Genomic DNA, 26965 nt, shown 5'->3' with positions numbered 1-26965 from the left:
TTTTCTGGTAGACAGAGGGAAGCCAGAAGGTCCTCTTAACGGGTGATCAGACTAGAACACGGATTTCAATCCAGCATCCCTCCATGGCCAAGTACTAATTTAGTTCAAATATTGAATGAATCTATAGTAAATGTACTTAAGTGTCTCAAACTGAAGAGGATCAAGGACAATCTAATAATCATGGACTGTCCCTGTGAAATGGCCAGAATCACGTTAGAGGAGATTCCAATTTGTTGTTTTATTTTGTATGTGGTAGAGTGCTGTTGCTTTGGTAGAATGAGAGGTTTGTCAAAGGGAGAAAAAGAATATAGGAAATATTGTTTTTAATTAGAAAGGAAAATACAATATTGATAGAGGCCACCTAAATTATTTGAAATGAAATACAAATTAAGTCCAGAACCTCTCTCTTGAAAACACTGGCCAAACACAACCAAATGATAATATTACATTTATTTAGATTTAATGGAGTTCAGTAACTTACATGAATATTGTTTTGATCTATTGAAAGCATCTTAGTAGACCTCGTATCAGTCTTCAAGAATTACTAGCCCAGAGAGGAGACAATTGTGAAAGATTCAGAAGTGTCCTAAAAATAAACTCATTGTTGCCTTGCATATTTAATCTTAAATCTTGTTTAATAAATATATTCAATTTGTTTTAAAGGGGGCGACCAGGCCTCTTTTCAGAAGCTATTTCTGTTTTCTTTGATCAAGAAATTAAAACTAGAGATAATAAATCTAGGTAAAAAAAAATATTTCAAGATGGCAGATCAATTCATAATTTAAAATTGCAAGGGAGATCCTGGTAGCATTTAGGGATAAAATTGGTCGACAACAAGTCATCACCCTGCATGAAAGTCATTGCTGACAAGAGACTAAACAAACTTCACATTATTTAATCAATTATACAGAGAAAGTAAAAACAGATTTTGGGGAAGCCATGATGTTTTTCATCACTGCTACAAGTTAGATATAAAAAGTTCCATTTTGAAGTCAATTTATTTTCCCCTTAAGTCTAAAAATTTCTCTATGCTGGCATGAGATGCCAGCTGGGATGTAGTTAGTGAGTGTGTCCTCAGGTCGAGGATAAGAATGCTAATCCGGCCCTTATCACTGCTCTCTTTAAATAGCTCTCTTTGTAAAAAAACAAACAGGTATTTGTGATCATTGAATGTTTGCAGCAATAGTTGAAGAAACAGAGCACTTACCATTTTAAATGTGAACTTCCTCACGGAATGTTCAATCCAACTGTGTGTTCTAACTTCTCTTTCCCACCGAGTTCCTGAGTGTAAACCTCTTTTCCAGTCATACTCTCCTGCTATTTATTAAAGACTCATTAACTCAAATCCCCACTGAAAAATCCTGAAATTCCAATCCCTACAAGATTGCTTCTTCTTATCTGAATGAAAAATATCAACTCATCATCTCTGCTTTCTCCTTTTATGATAAGATAAAGGGCACCCCCACTACTCCCTCAATGGTGACTCGTGGTAGAGCATAGGAAGGCTGAAGACATTGAAGTACTGCAGCCTCCTTAGTTCCCTTTGATGTGTTGACCTTTACGGGTGTCTCATTCTCGTCACTTGTGGCAGCAGGAGTAAAGCATGCAGGCAGCAACGGTGGCCTCAGAGGACTCCATCAACCACTCCTACTCTGTAGATTAGGCTTCCGGAGGCCACTGTGAGAGAGGTCTGGTGGGGATGTATTCCTGGGTCCCGTAAACGTCGCCAGGTCAGCAGTGGCTGCACAAATCAGCACTGTTCCCTTACCCCAACCCAAGGTTGAGCCGTCAGGTAACAGTTAGAGGGGACACAGCTCCTGCAACAATTGGCATTTTCCAGAACTTTTTAGTCTCTTCAAATTCATTAGGAGATTAGGCCTCTCTTGTGGTCAACACACACTTAAGTCAGAGTCCTTTCCACGCACTAACTCCCTTGAAGAGTTTGAACAAATCTCTCCACCTGCTCCTAAGAATGGCCTGATCTTAGGACACACAGATAAGAGCCTGGTAACCCCAGGATTCTGCAAGGCAGATACGCACACGTAACCCTGACTGGTGACCTGGATCAACACGCAGATGGTGAAAATCTGCCTAGCGAGTAACTGCCGTGTTAGTGGAAACATTCGTAGGCAGATGTAGCTATTTTTCTCTCATCAGTGTTGGGTCCCAGTAGACTTTCTTGTATATCAGCATCATATCCCTTTGTGACCTATGAAAGGAAATGCGATCTAAGTTTTCCTTGTTCAATACTATTTATTTTTCAGCACAGAGTATTCTGTTCTGCCGTAAAGTCCACTCCTTAATCATTTTCTGCTACTTCTTCCACCTATAAGACAAGGAAGCAAACTGAGCTGGCTGGTAACTCCTGGGCATCTCCCTACATTCTGCACCTCTCATCTTCTAGGTGTTGGATCACTAAAGTTAATTAAATACAGGGATCTGTTCCCTCCAAAGGGTTTCCTACTCCTGCTTCAATTTCCCAACTCATTCTTTTATGGAAGGAGAGTTTCACAGATGCTCAGACCTCTAAGGCTTTCCATACTTCCTAACCCATGTGAGGTTATCAAAATGCAGGTGTTTTGAATTATTCAAACATATCTGGAACATACCAATCTGATTTTAAAACCAGTACATATAATAATACTTTCCTCACATTCATTCTAAATAGCAGAATTATTCTGTTCATTTAATGAAAAAAAAAATCACCAAATGTCTTGCATTTGGTGCCAAGTACATCATTAATTTAAATCAAACATTATCGATCTTACCTGGGAGGAGACACAGTGGTGGTAGAAAAGATTGCACAAAACACATAGAAATTTCTGAAAGGAGTCACTTATCCTGAAGGGAGATTGTTTTATTGTCCAGGGCAAAAAAGTAGCAGAGCTCCAAAAGACATGCTCCTGTGTGGAGGGAGGTAGTAAAGGATGGGGAAGAGAGGGAAAGGAGAAGCCAACTATATAAACGCTGGTCTGGTGACATTTAAAATGTGATAGGATGAGAAAGGTTAAAAAAAATAAAGTTCAGCCTTCAAGCAAGGGCACTCAAGACAAATCACAAAATAAGATGCAGCTAATTAGGCTGAAATTTCCACTTTGCTGAGTATGTCGTTCAAAGTATCCATGGTATCAAACGAGATCATGACCTGCTTTACCATGTGCCAAGGGTCAAATCTGATGAGGATTCTATCAAATAATTTAAATACCAATAAGTTTTAGATGACCTCTAAATTCTTTCCTGCTATGCTAACATTTTCAAAATCCTCAAACAAATACGCGTAGAGAAATCACTGGAACAAACCAAATGCCAGTTGCTTGTGTATATTATTCAGTTTAAACCTCAAAATACATAATGGTCTGTACTGTTAACACTGTTAACCCTGACTAACCTATAGCTTGTAATACATGAGTGTTAGCAAAGCAATTTGAAAATCCTTTTAAAATCTTGGGATCAAGAGGTCCAGAGACTTTTAATTTGCCTTATAATTGCAAGTCAAACATGAATATTAATACTCTGCAATAGTCCCCCAAAACAGCATTTCTTGATTGTTATACAGAGTGTTTGTTACTTTGCTATTATGTGCATGGTCACCCATGTTTTAAATATAATTTTGACGAGAAATAATCGCTTCAATTTTTCTAGCAGAAAGTTTTTAAAGGACTAATTTCAAGTCTCAATTGTCATTCGTTTAGAAATTCAAGTATTTTTCTAATAGTTTGTCAGTAAGCATGTCCCTTATAAGGAGCCCATAACGTAAAAAAGCATTTTCTCCTAACACTTGTCTCACAACTTGGGATTTTTGCCCTAATGTCTTGTATCCAATTCAGACATTTACCAAATCTCTGAAAACTTAGCTCTTACTTAAAAATATTTTTTAAGTTTAAATTTGGAGGAAAGCTGAATAAAGTACTAAGTGAATACAGTCAGTGTGTTTGGATATCCCAAAGTGAGACCTCAACTTAGAAACTGGAGTTATAAAAAGGAATGTGTATATTCTCAACACACGCCTTGAAATTAAAGCCTTGCTTAAATGGTGTCATTACAAACACTATCACCATGAAACAGTCTCCATATTTAAAGTAAGCCTGATCCTAAAGTAACAAAAAAGAGTAAGAAGGCTGCCTCCAATGCTGGTTCTTGGACAAAAGAAAAATTTAAAGAAAAAGTTGTAGAAAACATCTGTGAAGATTTTGAAAGTGTTCGGATGCTCTGAACAGCTTTCCTGGTCTCCCTGAGCATGCTCTCACAGTCAGCATGCATACTCAGGGTGGGGCTCCCCCCACCTGCTCTCCCACAACAGCACATAAAATCAAAAGGGCGAAGGATACCACAGACAACACATAAACAACAAGGTTCAGTCAAGATTGAGTTAGCTGAGCTGGAGAGTATGGGAGGACAGAAAGAAAAAGAGAAAAGGAGAATCTGTACAGTAACACAATCTCACCAAAGGGTATTGGGAAATTCCGTACTCCACAATAAAGTCTTGCATAGTGCAACTTGGCAAAAAAAGAAAAAAGAAAAAAGAAAAAAAAAAAAGGCTTGTCTAATGAAGGAGAGAGTTGACAGGAGAGAAAATCATATCGAGAACGCATGTTTGGCTTGCCATTTAATTTCTGTCCCGCATTTCCGCCTACTATGGAGGTGAAGCTAGCCTGTCAGGCTCACATCCCAGCTTGGTCATTTGTTGGTAAGGGACTTTAAGGATATTACCTATTTTGTTCCTCAGTTTCTTCATGTCTACAAAGAACTAATTACAGTACCTACTCCAGAAACTTATTTAAGATTTATTTACTTTAGAGAGAGAGAGAACAGGTGCACATCGGGGAGGGGCAAGGAGAGAGGGAGAGAGAATTTCAAGCAGACACCACGCTGAGCACAGAGCCCAAGGTGGGGCCTGATCCCACAACCCTGAGATTGGGATCAGAGAGCACGACCTGAGCCGATTTGGTTGCCCAACCGACTGTGCCACCCAGGTGCCCCTACTCAGAAACTTTTAGGAACATGATCCACATGATCCAGGCATTTCCCCCCTCTTTTCAAAGCCATACAGCCAGTTCTAATAAAAAGCTAGGTTTGAAAGTCACTGGATTAGATTAATATAAGATTTGTATAGTTTTATGTTACGGTTGTATACTCCAAAATGCCATGAACTCAACCATATACACAAAGGTTCTCAGTAACAATTCATTCTAGGAACATACACTTCTATTTTAAATAAAAGGATTTAAAGCTTCAGGGAAATTAAGTAACAGACTCAAACCAATGGGAGGACTTGGGGGAAGGTTTTAATTCACCTGGAAACATCCACAGTGCACTATTTTCATGCTATTCATACTGTATTTTTCACATATGTACAAATTTTTTATGTATCCTGTAACTCATTCTGTTCCTTCTAAGCAAGAAAATTCTCAGACTCACTACATAAGAATACTCCAAAGAGGATATTTTCTTTCACTTATACATAAGGAAAATATAATTACGTTTTTTTTGTTTCTGCGTCTATAAATTAAGATATGACCATCTCTCATCCACAGACACTTAGAGGTATTGAGGTTACTTCCTGTGAAGGTGGTAGGCAAAATGTTGAAAATAAAAATCAACATACACTTGAAACTAACGTTTCATTGTATTCAACTGTATGTTGATTTTTTTCCCTGTTGATTTAAACAAAGAAAGTCCATTTTTTTAAATCAATAAAAGCTAGCTAAACCTGAGGCTTATAAGGATAGTACTCTCTTTTCTTGTTGTCAGACCTTTGCTTCTACGGAAACAAGACAGCTTCATCATACGACTCCCCAAAATTCTGTACCCAAAGGGAAACTTTGTGCTCGCTGCAGTAGGAATTTGACTTTTGCCTTAGGTGGGACTATTATAGTTCTTGGGTGCTCACCCTTCTAGTCTCTGGAGCACTGTTCACACACATTTACTGCATTTGATTTCTGTCCTCAACTTTTAAATCAAAGTCAATAAATATTGCATGCATATTGCATCCAGAGCTACAGTTGTTTGACTTGGACAGTCCTGCTCTGGTCTATCTAGGGACATTCCACTTACCTATTCTATGAGGTTAGAGCCTCATGAAATTAGGTGACCACACATGAAAGAATGGATGCCTCTCAAACAGACCTGTCAGGAAGATCCAGGCTGGAGTTTACACTGTAGCAGTTACGAAGCTCAGAGAGGAGGATGGCCGGGTCCTACAGCACATCCACCTAGAACACCGAGGAGAGCAACTGGCTAATTAGAAAAGAAGAGTCACCACCATGCAAAATGTTAATTATGACCAATTTTATTTCATCACTGCATTGTTGGGCACTTTATGGTAGTATGTAATTCATCCAATATTTGTGTTTGCATATTTTTAAACAATTCCCCAAACAATACTTTTATGCACAATGTCCTCCCAATAGTAGTCAACTTTTTTCAGAGATGATTTATACTGTAGCCTCAAGGATGCAAGAACAGTGAACAAATCTCAATGCTGGGTAGGTTTTGACAGATCTTTGTCACCGTGTCTAGCAAAGAGCTCAAGATTTTCAGTCCTTTTAAACAGTTATTCATTTAAAGCAAAAAGAAATAAGCTTTGGGAAAGTCCCGTTTTAACCTCTCAAGTACCTTTTATATAAGAAAGGACTTTATGCATACTAAGTTGTAGACTTCATGGAGTTCATACTTGTTTGCATTGCCATAAGTACTAAATAAACCGTGACAGATTCAGGAGATCTTGCTTTTGGTATACGATCACTAAATGGTTCTCAAAATAACCACCTGGAAGTGACACCACCTGAAGGATGGTGATAGGATACTTGCGGTCATTTAGCATGCACGGAGTTCTAATTCTAGCCTGTCCTAAACATCACAGAACCAACCAGAGGGTGGATTTGTTAAGGTACCCCATTAAGGCTCTCATCTGGGAAGCGAAATAACACGGAGACACAAGAGACCCAAAGGTTTCTCACATCAAAGAGGTAATCATTTGCGACTTTGCAGCCTTTTAACAGTAAAAGATTGTGTATTTTAAATTACTTGACTAAAGTATGGTTTGAGAAAAACCCCACAGCTTTCTGGATATAAGGCATCCAGTTAACATTGCTGCTCAGTACCTTAATTTTTTGGTATGTTTGCATATTGCATCCAGAGCTACAGATTTTCCACAGTGCTTTTCTGCCTCATTCAAGTATAATAAAAGTAGAAATCTATAGAAGCTCTAAGGTTAAACAAACTGTACATTATACAAAAAATTAACTTAATTTACAGACAGTCAAGAAGTATTGGCAATGCCCTTTATAAATCTTACCAAAGATTCATCACAAAGGATATTACAATCTACACATGTGGTCATCACCATACAAATGCCGTTTAGATTTATGTGGTACAGAACTGAATATTTGTTAAATGTACATGTGTAGAATCAGCATTTTGCATTATATACACTTTTTTTTTAAAGTAATAGTATTGTCAATACTAACCTAAGGTTCAGGATTTTCTTATTGCATATTTATTGTCGCTGAGGCAGTTAGTTATGATACAATAATGCAATATCCATAATTATCTTAAATAAACAAAAACATTTCTCCTGCCAACAATATAAAGATTTTTTTCTAAAATCACATAGAACATTGCTACATACAGTTTTACACAAATACTGAAAAACATGACCTTAAGGCATCTGCTACCAAAGCAGATGTGCATATTTATATGAACTAAATTATGCAGGAAAAATATTGCACAGAATCCTATTATTTTCAAAATAAAATATGCTTCTTTCTAAATACACATAATTCCTTATAACTTGACCAAATGAAAATGCTAACCTGTTTGCTCAAAACAATTCTGCCTCTTACATAAGCTTTAAAAAACAGACACTAACAAAGTACTGGACTCAACACAGGAAAGATGTGAGTACTGACACAGAATCTGTAAAAGCTGTTTCCTTATATTAAGAAGTGCTTTGGGGAATTAGACTTGGGTATTCATTTTACTTTCTGAAATTTGTGTTCTGACTTACAAATATCTACGCAGAATCAGGGTCTTTTATGCTAAACAAAATGGAATTTGCATTAGAAAATGTATTCATGAAAATAATCTTTTCCTGAAAATCCAGATTTTCTAGATGAGAAGGAAGAGCTACTGCTGATTATGAGAATATTCACAGTTTTCTCCCCTTGATCAGGATCTACTTTAAGAAACAACTAATTCATGAACACTCCTGGATCCTATTAATAGGATATTAGCACAGAGTCCGTATGACAGCACTGTTACATATGGTTTTAAGAGGCGGGGACAGGGGAGGCTATTTTTCGGGAACGCTATTATCAAGATAAAGACAGTAAAAACTAGTTTCAACATGCACCTACACCCTCAGTTAATCCTAAAGTAAGATAAAGTGGCCTAAGTATTGCAAAGGAGCATCATTCCATTATAGAGCTCTATGCTGCCTGGCCCAAAGATGGAGCATTGTGGTGACAGAGAATCAGAGAAACAAGGACACTTAGTTTCTAAGAGCCTCTAAGTCTGTCCTTTAAAAGTAGGTATCTTAAAATAGCAGCATTGTTATACTTTGTTAAAATAATACAGTTAATGAAATTAGAAATGATACTGTGGTTCTATCTAGAGCATGTTTTAGATTAAGCAGCTTTAAAAGGACTTTTTTTTTTTGGTGTTAGAATCTTGGGTTAATAACTTCTAAGTAATCATTTATTAACAGAGATTTGTCATTTCTTTTCCTCTTAATTGGTTCCTTCATAGCAGGGACTATATTAATTATTTTATTTCCTTATATCCCCAGTTACTGTACCTTGCATGCAATGGTACAAAGAGTCAAAAATATTTCCTAAATGGACAAGTTATTAATTTTTATAGAGAGAAATCATTCTGCTATATTTTGGTGCCTTCCTAAAATATGCCAAACTAGGTAACCATCAAAATCTACCACTTAACATCACGTTGACTTAACAAAACAATAGCTCCTAAATTCACAACTCTTCTATCCACCCCCTGACATATCATGGATGCAATACTTAAGGACAAAAAGGATAAAAGCTAGAGTGGGATTCAGGGAGAATCATGACGGTTTGGAGGCCACATAAAAGACCATGCACGAAAGCTAACATCTTATTCATTTATATAACTGTTGTAGAACAGGTATAGCTTCTTTGAAAAACAAATCCGAACGGCAGAGGAGTCTACAAATACTTCATTCAGTTATAATAGAAAATATGAACAAAGGAGAAAATAAGACAATACTTTTGTTTCAGAATTCACTTTAACTTCATTTTATTCTCCCTATAACCACCATAATACTAGGAAGTCTAGTTTAAGAGCAAGCTTTGAATACGTAAAATATTAATGATTTGAAAAATTAATACTCTTGGAAAAGCAGTCTCTTGGATACTAGTCCTTTGGATGTTTTCCAAGAATAACATGTAGAGCTTTTGTTTTTGCTTTTTTTAAATATTGAATATAAAAGCTTTGCATGTTAAAATAAGGCACAAATCCAGTTCAAAATACCTTCACGCAAGTGTACTTGTGAGTGGCTAAATATCCTCGCAGCAACACGTCTTGTAGTCAAACATCTCATGAGGTGACCAGATGATAGAAGAACCTGCATTTCTGAGGTCATGATGTTTATTAAGCAAATGGACAAAAACTCTAATTTTACCTAAGCTACACTAATAATTATCTCATTCTTCAGACTATGAATTCTGAAGGAAAACATGCCTCATTCCAATAGTCATATTGAAAGATCTTTTTTCAAAAATTATGAAGAAATATTTGCCAAGCATATTAACAACCCGAGTGACCTTTTTTCCTTTTCATTTAATAAAACAGCTCTTCTGATAAATCGACTTATTACATGCTTTGACAAAGTGAAATGTAATTTTGTAATGGGTATATAGACAAGATTTGACAAGAACTGCGAGTCTTACTTTTATATTAATAAAATAAAGATTAAACACTTTTTTTTTCCTTAGAAGGAAGGAAAACAAGATTTGTCTTTACTAACATGACTGAATAATTGTCCCCCATAAAACATATCTGTTTAGGTTTTGGAATGTGGTTTAAAGAAGAAAAAAACTTGGTCATTTTCTTTAAATTACTTAAAGATTGACCTGGACAAATATTTTTAAGCAATGTTTTTAACAAATTCATTTCTAGGACTTTTTAACTAAAAACTAAATTCTTTCAGTAAATATTTTAGGGGGGTACAGTCCTGATAGGGTTCTTGGATAGTTTCTCAAATATTTTTTCTAAAATGACAATTTTTAAAAAATAATCATGATTGGGGATGTACAGAGTATATATTGAATACACAAATATCCAATTAATCATAACAGCACTGGGGTTTTTTTCCTGTCAGTCTAGCCTATCATGAAAGAGTCAATGCATGCATGATTCCTTTGGAGATGAATTTCGGTGTTTCACAGTGAATTTCAGGGAGAGGAGACAAATCTCCTATGCAAAAAGAATCCCAAATAATTTATGTAGATTCTCCCCAAGGGAGACGAAGCATAAAGCCCTACTCCTTAAGTTTGGGCTATACACAGTGACTTCCTTCCAAAGACTACAACATAGAAAGAGAGGGAAAAGGGTATAGTGGAAAAACCTAACACCACCTCCTAGGTTATCAAAGTCAACATTAACATTCACAAATCATGCTGACATTATGTACCTTGGATATGATGCAATGAAAACGACACTTTACTTCTGTAATCTTCCTATCCCAAGCCCACAATCACAGTGTAATTATTAGAAAAATAGCAGACAAATTCTAATAGAGGGATATTCTATAACATAATTGACCAGCAGATCGTTACTCTTCAAACCTATCAAGGTCATCAGAAACAAGTTAAATCTGAGAAAATGTCACAGCCAAGAGGACTCTAAAGACACATGACAACCAAATGTAATGTGGTATCTTTGAATGGGATTCTGGAACAGAAAAAAAGACATTAGGGAAAAAACGAAGGAAATCTGAATAAAGCATGGACTATCAATATTGGTTCACTAATTGCAGCAAATGTACCATACTGATGTAGGATATTAATCATAGAGGAAACTATACACAGGGACAAAATGGGAACTCTCTGTACTTTCTTCATAATATTTCTATAGATCTAAAACTTCTAAAGTATAAAGTCAATTATGATGAGAAACATTTTGATAGAGAGTTATTATGTTAGGTAAAAAAAAAAAAAAAAGACAGGAACATTTCTTTCTCAGGACAGTTTGTGTTGCATTTGGCTCTCTGGGGCTGGACTCCTAGATAGCAAAGGCATACAGAGAGACTGAAAAAAATTTTAAAGTGTCTCATTTGTAAACAGAAGTCATCAATATCACATTGTAATTTAGCACTTCATATATTCCACTGAGTGGAAGGTAAATGTGTACCGTTATACATTTTGGAAAAACATGGCTGCAGTGTCCACAAGAGAGCTTTTTAACTTTGAAAAATGAATTTTGTCCTTGATTCAATGAATAGAAAAAGGCATTATTGCTCTGCAGAACACTTATAACTTATCCTTCAAAATTTACAGTTAATTCCATAAATTACTAAAGTATGCTAAATATAGGCTTAGGATTAAGGCAGTTAGTGGGTCAACTGTTTCAGCAGTTTCAGGCAAGTTTTGATAAGTTTTGATATCCTGATCAGTTCATGCTCAACCAGATTAGTATAGTAGCTACTGGTTATGTGCAAGGGTTATAGATGCATACTTAGTTTAAATAAAATGAATGGCATTAAGCACCAAATACTGGGAAATCATATGTTTCACATATACTTTCAACATACATACAAACTAGTACCTGATTTAAGAGCACAGTAGAAGAATTAGCATTACATTTAAAAATCAATCGATAATATATACTCACAAGATGAATGGGGAAAATGTATGTTCCAAATGAAAAATAATTTTTTAGACAGTACTAAGAATTGTCATTCCTACAAATAGTTGTTTACTATAGAGATTACATGGAATCCTAAAGTGCCTCCATAGAAGCCTGGATACAAGAGAGTGACTACTAATTGTTGATTTAAGCTTGGTTTCCACTTGTGTTTTCTTCTGAAATGGTTAAGTCTTGCTGGAAGGCAGACGTTATGTGACATAATGACACTACTTCATGAAGCAGTCCAGTATCTTCTGAAGTCTCTTTGGCTTCTTTCCCTTCTTTCTCCCAAGGAACAAAAGTAGATGAATGTCGCCCAAGGCTGGGTGTGAGCAGATCATCTGAAACCTGGCTTAGTGTTTCCTTCTTTTCTGTTTTACCTTTTTCATTTTCGGAAACTTCAGGAGGAGCTAGCTGGAAATCCAATCCTGAAGTAGAAGCTGGCTTTTCCGTGACTGCAGGCCCCCTCACATTGTCAACACTGAGGTATTTTTCATTGTTTTCCTCTTTCAGGATAAACAAAGAATCTGTCAAACCGCTGGAGGAAACCCGCTTCCGGGGAGAGGGAGGAAGGTGTTTGCCATGGAGGGCACTGTCATCTTGTCCAAGATGCCACTCTGTTTGATCACCAGAACCACTGCAAAGTAGCGCCAGATTATTCTCACTGGGTGCATTGGATTTATTCTGAAAGAATAAACAAGTTCAGGAAAATTTTAAGGAGATTATAATGTTACATTAGCATTTTTTTTCCATTTTGAAATAAAATATTAGTATCTTTCAAGGCTGGGAGCTTGGAAGTTCCCCCCAGAGGAAAGCCAGTGCTGACTCTTAATTCTGAACACCTGCAAATGGCTCCATTAACAAGAAAATATATAAACATACACAATTTTTATTTGTTAATTATACTTCAATAAAGTTGAAAAAGTCAATGAAAAGACTTGCCAACCTCCCGCAAAATCCCCAAACAGACCAAATACATTATATAATCAGTGTTAAGTTCTGGAATAACTTAAAATCATGACAGGGTGGCCATTACTCATACTTTCATCTCTTGTGTTTTTAAAACATTAATTTCATTTTGTTTAAAACACAATATGTAAAAAAAATTAAAAAAATAAAAAATAAAACACAATATATTTTTGAAGCAACATAATGAAAAAAATTACTTGATACATTTCTTAAACTTTTTTAAGATCCAGGAAATATAGAACAAAAGTGGGAACATTTCATGTTTAAAAAATTCTTCAGAAAAGACAACCATAAATAAATTAGACTGTAAGAGAGTATTACGGCTTGGTAAAAAAATAAGTTTTTTCAATGAATGACAATAACAACCAGAATTGGATACATAAATGGGAAATACTGTAATTCTGAAACTAGAAATAATTCTTCATGATTAAATTGTATCATATTCTTGAAGATCCGACTATTTATCTGATAGAGGTTAAATGTTGTGACCAACTAAGTTTACGACATGAGGCAGTTCACAGCAAAGGGTAAGAATGTTTTAAGTTCATAGGTGGAAAAATCAACTAACCGTAGGTTTGTAATCAATATCGTCCATTGATCTGAAGAAATCCAAGCTCTTAGCTGCTGCTAGCTTTCCTTGATCTGAGCTGTGTGTGCTCAATGTATCTAAGATTTCTCCTAGTAGGTCCATTTCACCTGAGTAAGGAGTCTTTACTCTTGCTTCAACAGAGTCATCACTTTCATAAAAATAAGCAGAAGCTTCTTCTCCATCTTCAGAGGATAACCTGGAGGAAAATGAAGCATGTGCTAGTAGTCACCCAGTCACATACACTGCATGTGAGCAACTTCTCCCTAGTTAACGTTCAATTATTGTGAGAGTCTTAAAACTAAAGTGCTTTGCAGTGGAGCAACAACAAAACGGCAAATTGGTTCATGGCCAAATTCTTCAGTGATGTGTGTATACTGATTCAAATATGGGAAAGGTTGAGTACGTGCACTCAGAAAATTCAAACAAATAGCTATGGGACCTTAATCAATCTGGAAGCACAAGGAGGGCTTTTCACACGGTCTAATTCTGTGGGATTTGCAACATTAGTAGATGAATACCTGGAATGTTTGCTATAGCCCAGGTTCACTTTCAATACTTGTATGTGGTTTTTCCTTTATTTATTTATTCATTTATTTTAGAGAAGAATGCATATTCCTTTACGTAGACAAAAACATACTTAATGGAGAAAAGAGAATGTCCATTTTGTCATTCCCATAGAAGTTTAAATTGTTCAAAACAACTAAACATCTACCATTATTTCCCTTACTTAGTAAAATTAATTTTTAATATTTTGTATTAAAATTTCCTCTTCTGATATCACCACAGATTTAAACTCCTTCCCTTCCCCCGATTCCACTTGTTTTAATTGACTATTATCACTACTTCTGCCATTTAACCTGTCCTTCTTCACTAGGAGGGTAGGAGCCTACTTTAGGTGGGCTTCTATTTCCTCTTTAGCACTATCCCAGGTATTTCTGTAGGTCTTACTGCTTTCCAAGAACAAGGTATTTCAGGTCTATCTTGCTTTCTCATCTCAAGATTCATACCCCATGAGACTCCAATGAGCACTGGTTCCTTTTGCTGAAGAGCATTGCAAAGGAGCAAAATCTGATCTCTAGGAGTGTATGTCCTTTGAATTGCCTTTTAAAATCCCAAAACTTTTGCCTTTCAGCCACAACACTTAGTAGGACACTAAAATCCAAGACTTACTTGCTCGCTCTTTCATCATAGTCATCATCATACAGAGCACCATCAAGGCTCTTAAGAGGTCTTTTTAAGCGTGCCTAGAGAGAGAGGTTGACAATAAGTTGGCATTAGTAGTGAAAATAAGTCTTTCTCATAAGTTTTAAAGGAACAATTTAATTTGACAAGGAATATTTTTAAAATAAATATAGATTAAGGATTTTTTAATATTACCTGATAATTTCACAAGCTGTGTAGTAAGAAGGGGAGGGAATCGGGTCATACTTATGTCAACACTTACAGCTCAAACTGATAGACAAAAAACAAATCACTGGATTGAATACACACACACACACACACACACACACACACACACACATACACCCACTGATCTAGTCTGTGAGTCCCTGGCTTAACAATACTTATAATCAATCATGTCCCCATGCACTTGTCTCCTAGTTTCAATAATCACCAGTATTTGCCAATCTTGTTTCTTTTATCTGTCTCCCCAATTATCTTAAAGTAGCACTTCTCAATACTTAATGTGTATATAAATCTCTTGGAGGTCATGGTGAAAATGTAGATTCTGACTTTACTAGGTTCTAAGGATGAGGTCCAAGTTTCCTTTTTCTTTTTTAAGATTTTATTTATTTATTCATGAGAGACACAGGGAGAGAGGCAGAGACACAGGCAGAGGGAGAAGCAGGCTCCATGTGGGGAGCCGGATGTGGGACTCGATCCCAGGTCTCCAGGATCACACCCTGGGCCCAAGGTGGCGCTAAACCGTTGAGCCACCCGGGGGTCCTGAGGTCCAAGTTTCTGCATTTCTAACAGGCAGGTGAAGGTGCCATTGGCTCTGAAGGTTTTGAATAGAAAGGTTTTGAATTCAGTGCTTGACAACCTATCATTTCACCTGTAAACACTACAATATGTATCTTTAACAGACATCATCATAATACATACAAATTAACAATTATTCTTTAACACCATCTATTCTCAGATCATTCGCATATGCTCTTATTATCTCCAAAATATTTTAGTTTGTCTATCTGCACCAGATTCTCAATAGGGTTGACACTGTATTTGGTTGACATGTCTGTCAAGTCTCCTCCAGAGACTATCAGTTCCATCTTCCCCATACTTTATGCCACTTGTGTCCTTGAACATGTGATTTTATCCTCTTCCTATGAACTGGCAGTCACATTTGGAAGCTTGGTTAGACTGTTTCTGGTTTTTTGTTTTCCTCTGTTTTGGGCAAGAATATTCTACATGTGTTGAGATGTGGTTTTTCTACTGCATCACACCAGGAGACTCATAAGAAGTCTCAACTTTTGGTAGTACTAAGATTGAATGGCTTCAGGATTCAGGTGGACTGATATCATCCATTATGAATTTTCTTTCACTTTAAAGTTTTCATATCTTAAGGGGCTTCAAAACTATGCTTTTCAAAGGCATTCCTTCTATCTTTACTTGTTGGCATTCTACTGAGAATTTTGTCCTATTAAGTATTTGGCTATTATGAAATACAAAGTGTATAGCAGAGGTAGGATAAATCCTTAATTCTTTCCTTTTGTTTAATAATTTCCAGAGTAATGAACTTATGCCTACCAATCTCTAAAGGTGAGTCGTGAGGGTTCTGAAAAAAGTCATCATCATTTGTATATATCTGATGTGGTTCAGCCTATCACAGTGGTTCTTCTTGATTTTTTTTTAAAGATCTATTTATTTGAAAGAGAGAACACATGCATGCAAGAGTGTGCATGGTGGGGAGGGGGCAGAAGCAGAAGGGTAGGGAAAGAATCTCCAGCCGACTCTGTGCTGAGTGACCCGGTGCCCTCTTCTTGATGTTTGATCTATATCACTTTCTAATTATAACATGATTGTATTTTAAAAATGGTTCTTAACTTTTGAGATATAGCTTGAATATTTGCTACTTAAATGATATATCATGTGCTGTTGGGTGTTTACTTCAAAAAAGCCAAGGATGGGGGCAGGATCACAGGTAGGGCTGGCATTGAAATAAGACTGACCATACATTGATAATTGTTGATACTGTACTTTTGAAAGGTATTCAGGAATTCTTTTTTTTTTAAGATTTATTTATTTATTTGAGAGAGAGAGAGAGAGAGAGAGAGAGAAAGAGTGAGCATGCATGAGTGGGAAGTGCAGGTGGGGGAGAGAGAGAGAGAATCACAAGCAGACTCCCCATGCTGAGCATGGAGCCCAATGCCGGGCTTGATCTCACCAGCCTGAGATCATGACCTGAGCTGAAACCAAGAGTCAGATGCTCAACTGACTGCTACCCTGGTACTCCATGGTATCCAGGAATTCCTATAAGCTTCTCTTTACTTTTACACGTTTGAATTATGTTAAGTGTTCTATCCACAATAAAATAATTTTTAAAGATTTTATTTGTTTATTCATGAAAGACACACAGAGAGAAAGGCAGAAATGTAGGCAGAAGGAGAAGCAGGCTCCAGGCAGGGAGCCTGATGTGGGACTCAATCTTGAGACTGTGGATCATGCCCTGAGCCAGGGGCAAGTGCTCAACTGCTGAGCCACCCAGGCGTCCCAATAAAATAATTTTTAGGTGCTTTTTTTTTTTTAATTGTCCCATCTTAGGTCAGTGTTAGCCCATTCAAGTCGGTTCTTATGTCCTTTAAACATTATCTCAGCTGAGTGAAGTAAGTCAGTCGGAGAAGGACAAACATTATATGTTCTCATTCATGTGGGGAATATAAATAATAGTGAAAGGGAAAATAAGGGAAGGGAGAAGAAATGTGTGGGAAATATCAGAAAGGGAGACAGAACGTAAAGACTGCTAACTCTGGGAAACGAACTAGGGGTGGTAGAAGGGGAGGAGGGCAGGGGGTGGGAGTGATTGGGTTACGGGCACTGGGGGTTATTCTGTATGTTGGTAAATTGAACACCAATAAAAAAATTAAAAAATTAAAAAAATAAACATTATCTCAGATAATGTTCTTTAGTAAGCTTATGATAATCCTTAGGTAAATTAATTTTCTGCATCAGACCTGGAATCAGTCACTTCCTGCAGGAGTTTTGGTTCTTTTAAGTAGGAAATGACATTTAAAGGTCACAGTCTGGGTGTTATGAGTGCCCATGGCTGTAAACCATCTTTTTGAATGGCTGGCAGCAAAGCTGAATTTGGAGACTTCACCATTTTATCACCTGGGGACTTTCTGGCTTCCAATTCTGCTCTCCCAATCCAGGTAACTGTTTTCTTCTATTGTAGCCATAAAGGATAAGGAAACCTCTGGAATCTATGGTACTTGATCCCTACTCCCCCACCTCCTCTATGCCAGTGCTGGGAGTGGTAGAAAGGAAAGGAAGAATGAGTAGAGAAATATGTTCTTGTAACACCTGGTGGAATGTGTAGTGAGTTTCTCCATGAGTTTGGTAATTAGCTATGTATTTGGGCCTAGAATTGTAATATCATTTTATAACAAATTTAAGGTATTTGAGTTAAAAAGAAATTTTGGGCTTAGGAACACAACTGCCACTTACAATATTTCTGAAGGAAAAATACCTTTCATCCACCCCCTCTAACACTCACAAAATATAATACAATTCTTTGTTTCTAAAAACAAGTCATTATTACACTGACATCTGTATATCCTTAACATTATGCCAGCTAGGGGTCTTGCATTCAATTTTTGAAAACAAACAAACAAATCAGAACTAAAAGCAAACAAAACTATGAGGAAGCTGAGACTTCATGGTATTTAAAAAATCATTATTGACAAGAATTAATACAAGTTAAGGCATTAAATACATAGCTTAATATTTATGTTTGTAAATACTTTGGAAAGCACTCTCATATACACGCACAGTGGGGCTATGGTCTGGCAACAGAGTTGAGTTAGGCAGAGTCTCTGCCATTAAGTAGCTCAGAGTCTAACGAACCCCATGATAAATCTGGAGCTATACCAAGAGGCTCCATAATTTGCCCAAGGTCATATGCCTTATCAAGAACAGGAACCGCAGCCAATGTCTTTTTCTGCTTGTTGTTAGTCCCTTGTTCATTTTCTTTCACAAGTTACTTTTATATTCTACTTCTGCCTGAATATACTAGAGATTCTCAGTTGTTTTATTTTTTGTTGTTGTTAATTATAACTTTTTTAAAAAGAGCTACTCATATAAGCTTCATAAATATGTTTGAATTTGTTTTTTTACTTCTTAACTAGGTGAGGGTCTTATCAATTTCTAAATAGGGATGTTGTCTAATGGTATATCTTGTAAGGAATTTTCACCATAGAATTAAAATCAGAAATACAACTGATTTGTATAATATTTTCCTTTCTAGGAGTGTTAAGATTTGTACTATCCTCTAAGTACACGTACTTACAAATTGTTTGACTATCTGAAAAGACTTCTCATTAGTAGTTACAGTAGGAACTGCAACCTTTATATATGAAGTGACAATGTACAAAACACAGTGAATGTGTCACTTGCTTGATGACATCAAATTACATAATTTGTTAAGGTCACACAAGAAAAAGGGAGAAAGAAGTTACAATTTGATTAACATTCAAGGTAGAGGAAAATGGCAGCTTATTTAACAAGAGCATTATCAGTTTCTGAGCTTTTATAAACCCAGATTATCTCTACATTACTGTTTCCCGTGGACTGGGACTCAGGCACCACGCTTTCAGGGGAAATAAAGGATTGTTTCTACTATGCTCAGAACACACAACACGGGGCAAAAAGACCTGGTCACAATTTGTAAATAGAAATCTTTTATGGGGAAAAAAAAAGAAATTTTTTATGGGCTGGTAGCAAGTAAGGTTAGACTCCAGAAAATATACTGTGTATTCTTTAGAGTAGTAATACATAGCCAACAACAGTACATCTTTATCTTGGTTCATAAATCACAGATACGTCGTTACTGAAAATCTACACACTAAACAGAAACTGAAATATACGTGACTAAGAAAGGGAAATGTCATCTCAATACCCAGAATAAAAATAAAATACATACACCTTTTTTTTTTAAATACAACTGACTTTTGGGGAAAGTATATATCTTCTTTATTTTTTTAACTACAACAGTAAAAACAGATGCAAATGCCACTGGAATGTTTTGTATATTACATGCATCCAGAGAAAAATTTCTGTATCAGATGTGGATAGAAATGCCACAGTAAGAAGTGTACAACAAAAAAGTTTGTAAGGGGCAATAAACACTTTCATCATAAGTGATTATCTCCAACTCCCTGAAATAAGCACCAAGACAGTCATAACATGGCTTGTAGTTAGGAACAGATGCTTTTTTTTTTTAAAGAATGATTATGATGTGATCAAGGGCTAAAGCTAAAAGCAGTCAACATGGTGGAAAAAACTGAAGAAAAGGAAAAAAAATAAGTGGATTTCCAGGGGCAGGGAACCTTAAAAATATTTTTTCAGAGATCTGAATGATGGGACGTGGTGCGTGTCCATGGAAACTCAGGGATGTCAGGCAAGCCAGTCACTGCCTGGGTGTCTGCTGCTTGCCATTATTTAGGTTCTTCTCTTTTCTGCATTTTTTTTTTTTCCTGCATTTTGAAAGGTGTGTAATTTTCATGACTTTTAAAATATTTATTTATTTATTTGAGAGCGAGAAGGAGAAGAAGGGAGAGAATCTTCAAGGAGACTGCCTGCCTGTTGAGTACAGAGCTTGACGCCGGTCTCTGTCCCATGACCCTGAGATCCTGACCTGAGCTGAAATCAAGAGTCTATGCTTAACTGACTGAGCCATCCAGGCACCCCCATTACTTTCTATAAAAAGGGTGAAGAGACTTCTTCTTTTCTGGTCAGAATACCAATAATAGTCTGGTTTTTAAAATTTATTGCCACAAGGGACAGAACTGTAATGTTGTTTTGTATTGCCTCCAATCTCTAGGACATGTTAATGGACTGGAATGACATTTTCTGGGTGTCCACAAAGTTAGCCATCAGCCTCTTTTAATCATAAAACTCAAGCTTTTCTGGTTCTGATATTTAAAGACATGATTAGTATTGTAGGAAATGAAGGAATTGTAATTAATAAATAAATCAAACAAAAAGAGAACAGTTATGTTGTATACACTTTAGCACTTGGTATCACACTGATTTTCATAATCTCGGGCAAAATCTCTTGGTCTATTATTTAATGGATATTGATACCAGTAATCAAATCTAACTTGGAGATGAAAAACTTCACTTAAGTAACACTTTATTTAGATGAACAATACTCTCATAAAAACGCACACACAGTTTCTGCCAAATGAAATGCAACCATTTCAGCCTTTAAATATCTGACCATATACATGGATTTAAAAAATACAGCTAAAATTAATTAAAAGGGATATCTCTTCATCTTTCAGATCAGCATTATACAATTTTATTTTAAAACCTAAATATACATTTTCCAGAATGTGCCTCAATCTTACTTTTAAAAACCCCCTTGTATCTGGTAATCTTATTCCCTTGATTAATTAGAAGCATTAAATTCCTTCAAAGTAAAAGTCAAACTTCTTGGCATTAAGAAGAGACTCCCATCCAAACGTGGCTATCTTTTTGCTTTTATTTCTTATTCTTCTCCCCAAATCCAGCTGGCCACCACCTACTACATTAGCCCCAGCAAATGACTTGTTAGCTCCCATAGAAAATCCACTGCTACACTGCTGCACACAAGGTACCCTTTGCCAGAATTTACCCTTGCTTTCTTCGTTACTGGAAAAAAACAAATCCTACTTATTCTTCAATATGTGAATCAAATGTAACCTCTGTAAAGCTTTCCCTAAACCTCCTCTTTGTGTGGCCACATATTTGGCAAACATCTGGGCAATGCACGAATCACGTTGTGTTGTGTGTCTGCCTGCACCATCGTATCCTGAACCTTCTATGAGAGGTCCACATCTCATGCTTCTTTGTGACCTTTGTGCTTTTGGTATGCCTTCTTGGAATGGAAAACAGTAGTATGGATATAATAGGTGCCCCATGGGTGTTTGTGAAATAAAGAGATGCCAAAGAAGTCCGAGAAAAAATGAGATGTAGCTGCTTTATTTTCAGGGAGTACAGAGTAGAAGCTTTTAGTCTGTTTTCAATAAATATTTGTTAAAGGAAACAAACAAAAAGGATAAATAACTTTCTTCATTTTTCTCTTCATTTATCAGGTCTTGCAAGTCCAAGCCCTGCCCATTTACCCACTTCATTTACTTTGTTCTAACCCACAAGGCATTGTCATGGCCTTCTTTCAATTCCTTATATTTGCCCTGACTTGTTCCATCACAGGATCTTTGCACATGTTGATTCCTCTCCATGAAAGCTCCACTCTCACATTTATTCTCTGTTCCTATCCCCACTATGTCTGTACACATTTATTATCATTTGAAAATCTAAGCCTCTATTATCCTGCTTTGTAGAATGCTATAGCCTCTAAACTGCTGACAGATCTTTTAAAAGGCAAATCTAACAATACTATATTCCTCTTTAAAGAAGTTCAATGGTCCCTCTTACAATTCTGAGGATAAATCTCATACTCTTCACCGTTGCCCAGAGGGATCAGGGTAAGTTAATCTCTCTGAAGGCTCCATGTGCTATACAGATGTATGCTCTCATGCCACTAAGCCCTCCTCCTTGCTTGTATGCTTCCCCGTGTTTTCTGCTTCTGTCCTACACGTGTTGATGTGCCTACCAGAACATCCCTCTCCGTGGTGTTTCTCTTTTTCTAATTATCCCTCATGCTGTGGCTCATGAGTTTCCTTTTCAGGAAATACTTCCTCATTTATCAATTAACATGCCACCTTGTGTGTTCCTAGACTGCGTGTACACACATTTCTCATGGGACCTGTCCTTTCCACTGTGCTGTGGTCATGGTTAAATCCTCTTTCTCCCATTGTACGGTAGATTCTTGATAGTAAGTATCTTGCTAATTTACCACTCATACCCTCACCAAGCACATATTAGTGTCAGAAAAACTGTAAAAGACTTTGAAAGGAACGAAAGATTATGGAGTGTCCTATCAGTGGAATTCTGGGTTGTTGTTTAGAAGCCTTTGTGGAGTTATCTGATTCTCCAGTACTCTTTATCTTTCATTATCTTTATCTACTGTGCCAGGATACAACAGGACACACTGTGCAACCAGGTAGCACTTGGGACAAACTACTATCATGAAGCAAAGGTTGGCTATAGTTATGGGGCCAATGGCAAAAGTGTCTTTCCCAGGAAAACTTGCCTGGTGCCTGCCTGACAGAGTCCAGCTTTACAAGCGCCTTTCCAGGCAAGGCAGGGAACAGCAAATCTGGAGAACTCCAAGAGAAATTCACCCTAATTTATAGATATTTCAGATAGAACTAATGGTGGAAAGATTTCTTGGGCTTAGTTTCCTAGCTTCAAGATAGGAAATAATTGACTTTAATAAGCTCAAACTGAGATTTCTTATGAAAACTTCCAGAAAGGGGCACCTGGTGACTTAACTTAGTTAAGTGTCCAACTCATGATGTTGGCTCAGGTCATGATCTGATGGATCGTGGAATGGACACCTGTGTTGGGCTCCATGCTCAGCAGAAAGTCTGCTTAGGATTCTCTCTCTCCCTTTCCCTCTGCTCTTTCCTCCTCTCACTCTCTCTGTTTCTCTTGCTAAAATAAATAAATCTTTAAAATAAACAAATACATAAAAAAAGAAAAGGAAGCTTTCAGAAAGAAGTAAATTCTGTGGCATTAAGCTGGTCAATATTGCATGGCTCTAGATTTATAGAGCAGAGTCCAGGAGATGTATATAGTGAATTATCATTATTGTTGCTCTAATATAAATAATTAGGACAAACCTAATGAGAATAGCCTTCCTTTATTTTTTTTATTTTTTTTATTTATGATAGTCACACACACACAGAGAGAGAGAGAGAGAGAGAGAGGCAGAGACACAGGCAGAGTGAGAAGCAGGCTCCATGCACCGGGAGCCCGACATGGGACTCGATCTGGGGTCTCCAGGATTGCGCCCTGGGCCAAAGGCAGGCGCCAAACCGCTGCGCCACCCAGGGATCCCAATAGCCTTCCTTTTTTGATCAGAAATAATCCTCAGGATTATTGTCACAGGGAAAACTGTAAAAGATTTTGAGATGGGCAGTCACTTGTGTCCTTTCAAAGGAATGTTGGCTGTTGCCTAGCATTCCTTTCCAGGATTATCTGATACTATAGGGGTCTGAACCATTCATAGTCTCCGACTATTTGTAACCCTGCAGGGACAGAAGTCAACCTATGGAAGACTGGTGATAATGCAACAGCTTCATGTCCATGGAGATACGATTTTGTCCAGTGAAGAGCCAATTACTATGGTGTAGATATTGATGGTTTTGGTATCCATTACCATATTCACTTCAATATTCCTGTTTAATTAGGAATTACCTGTTATATCAGCTTCTTCATATTACCTGTTATATCAGCTTTTAGCATCTTACTATTTCAACCTCATCAGCTAACGAACAAAATAAGGGAGTTAGATAAAATTATTCTTTGAAGTAGGCATTTAATGTTTCCTGAATAAATGAATATCTCCATACATAGCAGGTAGTTTCTGTTGAGTATTTAAATGAATTAAAAAACTGATAAACTATATAATTCAAAGAACTATCCTAATTGATTGGCATAAGCATTTTCAGTATTCATGAAGTACAGAAAAGCATTATATTTGTTCATTCAACAATGATTACAGAAATGCCTTCTATGTGCTAGGCATTTGATTCTATACTAGGATACAATCATGACCAAGAATCCCTGACCTCATGTAGATTAAATTCTAGTAAGTTAAACATAAATTAAATTGAATAGTCATGAAATTAATATTAAATTACAACTGTAATAATTTGTATTAAAACATGCTTTGAGAAACTTGACCTAGTTAGTGAAGATGACTAGTGAATCTTCCTTGAAAGATGTTTGAATTGAAGCTCTGAAAGATCAGTTGGTATTAAGGAGATGACGATAAGAGTGAACAAAATGTGCAAAGGTCCTGTGGTGGGACGATCACTATATAATGGAATGAAAGACCACTATCAGACACTATGGGTTAAAACCTGTGCTAGTGCACAGGATTCTTTAAGGGTGCATTAATTTTGCAATTGCCCTTTTGATCACTAGATGGCAGATACCTACTAAGAAGGCAAAAGACTGGATAGATTTACATTTATGGAGGGTTTTAAGGAAATGAGGGAAATTAAAGGATCTAGCAAGAAAAAGTGGGAGATGAAAAAATAGATTGGAGTGGGGGCACAGGCAAGGGGCACACTAGAACTTACAGACTGCTAATCGATAGTAACAGAAAGCCAATTATTGTTTTATTTTCCTTCAACAAATATTTGAGACTCCACTGAAAGCTGCTATTGTGTATTCCTTAAAATAAGATAGTAACCACATCTCAGTTTTAAAAAATTCTTAGCATCTTTTCATTCCACAAAGGTCCATTAAACACCAGATACACACACTACTGTCTTCCATGCTGTGAGGCAATATGAAAGAAAAAGATATCCCTCCTCTCAAGATTTCCAATAAATACGTGGTAAAAATGCCAATCATTGAGTATAAAAAAGTAGCTGTGCATATAAACTTATCCTTCATTCTAGGAATACAATTGAACTCAAACGTTTTGATCAGAGATGAAAATTTAAGTGACCATTAATACCAGTCACGATTAATGTCAAATTGTAGTATTTCTAATTAGTAGGCTCAGTCAACAGACTAGCAATATGAACAATATAGAGCTGAAATCACATACTATAAACAATGGCAAATTCTGAGATCAAATAAAGAGATTTAGAAGTTTCTGAACTGTACAGAGCTGGTGCAGCTATAGTATTCACAATGATCACTTCAGTATTTCAGTTTCACTCACAGGCTATACAAATTAGCAAATAAGTATTAGCATTTGCAACTTTTATGGGAGCCAGTACTACATGAAAAAAGAGTCTGTATCTTTTGGATGCCAAAAGACATCATAAGAAACAAAATAAGTACAATTTTGGAGAATTTTACATCATTCTGATATGAGGAATTAAAAATAAGATGGGGCACTGGTTGTCATATGTTCTGCAATCAGACTCTTAGGTCCTAACATATTATTGTAAAATAAAATTTTGTTTACATGAAAATGTAAAATACACATCTAGTATACATAAACATTCACAAAATTTTGGAAGTAAACGCATGTATAGCAAGGGATGCTTATTATGAATGTGAAAAAATACTACATTAAAGCAAAAGGAAGGGTTTTTTTTTTGGTATGTAATAACATTTATTAAAGAAGGTATCCTAATAGAGAAACTCAATCTATGGCTAGACATTGAATAAAATAAAGAAAATGGAATGGTAAAAATGAGTGGGAGAAGTATTTCATACGAAGAAAAAACCAAAAGCAAATGTATAAATAGTGAAAGTGGCAGAAGGCCCAAGTCATAAAACCATCAAGATAAATATTTAAAGAGACTTCAAGAAATAAATTTGGTTCAGCTACAATAAGCAAGATCAATGTTTCCTTCCTTTTCACCCCATTGTTTCCGTAAAGCATATCTGACAGGTGAGTGGTGAGAACCATTCCCCTGATGCACAAGGACTCTGGTAATCTTGCTGTTACCATCTTGGTCACTAGATGGCAGACAGACACTAATAAGGCAAAATACTGGGTTAAGTTTAAATTCATAGGAGGGGTTAAGAGGGTAGGGGGAAAATAAGGGATATAGGCAGATGAATGGGAAAACACAATATTTTAGGCTTCACAAATCAAGATGTTTTTAATATATGAAATTTCTTTTTTAATTGGCATTCTCTGTGCTACTGTCCCCATTTCAGAGTTGAAGTAACTGAGGTCCAGAAGTGTGATCTTGCTTACCCAAAGTCCACAGTAAATCCCTGGACTTAAGCCAAAAAAACAAAAAACAAACAAACAAAAACCATAAAAAACAGATAAAAAACCCAACCCATACTTGGATGAAATAATATGAAAATAAATGAAAGAAACTCTACCATACAAAATTACAATAACTATACCTTAAGAATGCATGGAATTTTACTGAAAAGAGTTTTAAAACATGTTGTAATTTTTTATAGTTAATAACTAAAGGACAAAGTTAAGTGACTTACCCATGATTGATTTGTTAGATGTTTTACATACTATACTGTTTTTCATTAACTTCCTAATTTACCACAACTTTTGGTCAACATTTTCCCCTTTTGTAAAAAAAAAAAAAAAAAAAAAAAAAAAAAAAGGAAACAGGGAACCAAAAGCTTAAAAAAGTTAAGTGTCTTGGGCCAGATTACACAACTAGTGACAGAGCTAAGACTCCAACCCAGGTGTAGAACTCTGTTCATTATAATTATGTAAGTAAGTTCTGAGAGACTCAGGAGAAA

The 26965-nt window shown here is 36.3% G+C and overlaps 1 protein-coding gene across 7 annotated transcripts in view; it reads right to left on the bottom strand.

Annotated features, from left to right (window-relative positions):
• Window positions 1-6273: 6273 nt before the first annotated feature.
• DENND1B (DENN domain containing 1B) overlaps window positions 6274-26965 on the bottom strand; it is a 259555-nt gene continuing 238863 nt past the window's right edge. For all 7 annotated transcript variants that reach the window (XM_049112036.1, XM_049112038.1, XM_049112037.1 and 4 more), the window contains 3 exons: window positions 14615-14688; window positions 13424-13640; window positions 6274-12570 (listed from right to left, as the gene is read on the bottom strand). In XM_049112036.1, coding sequence (XP_048967993.1) covers window positions 12034-12570; window positions 13424-13640; window positions 14615-14688 — 828 coding nt within the window. In that variant the 3' untranslated portion in view covers window positions 6274-12033. The remainder of the gene's footprint in view (window positions 12571-13423; window positions 13641-14614; window positions 14689-26965) is intronic.

The sequence above is a fragment of the Canis lupus genome, chromosome 7, assembly GCF_003254725.2.
Source record: "Canis lupus dingo isolate Sandy chromosome 7, ASM325472v2, whole genome shotgun sequence".
NCBI classification, from domain to species: domain Eukaryota; kingdom Metazoa; phylum Chordata; class Mammalia; order Carnivora; family Canidae; genus Canis; species Canis lupus.
Note: the sequence above shows the minus strand (reverse complement) of the source record. Positions and strands in the feature narration are given on the sequence as shown.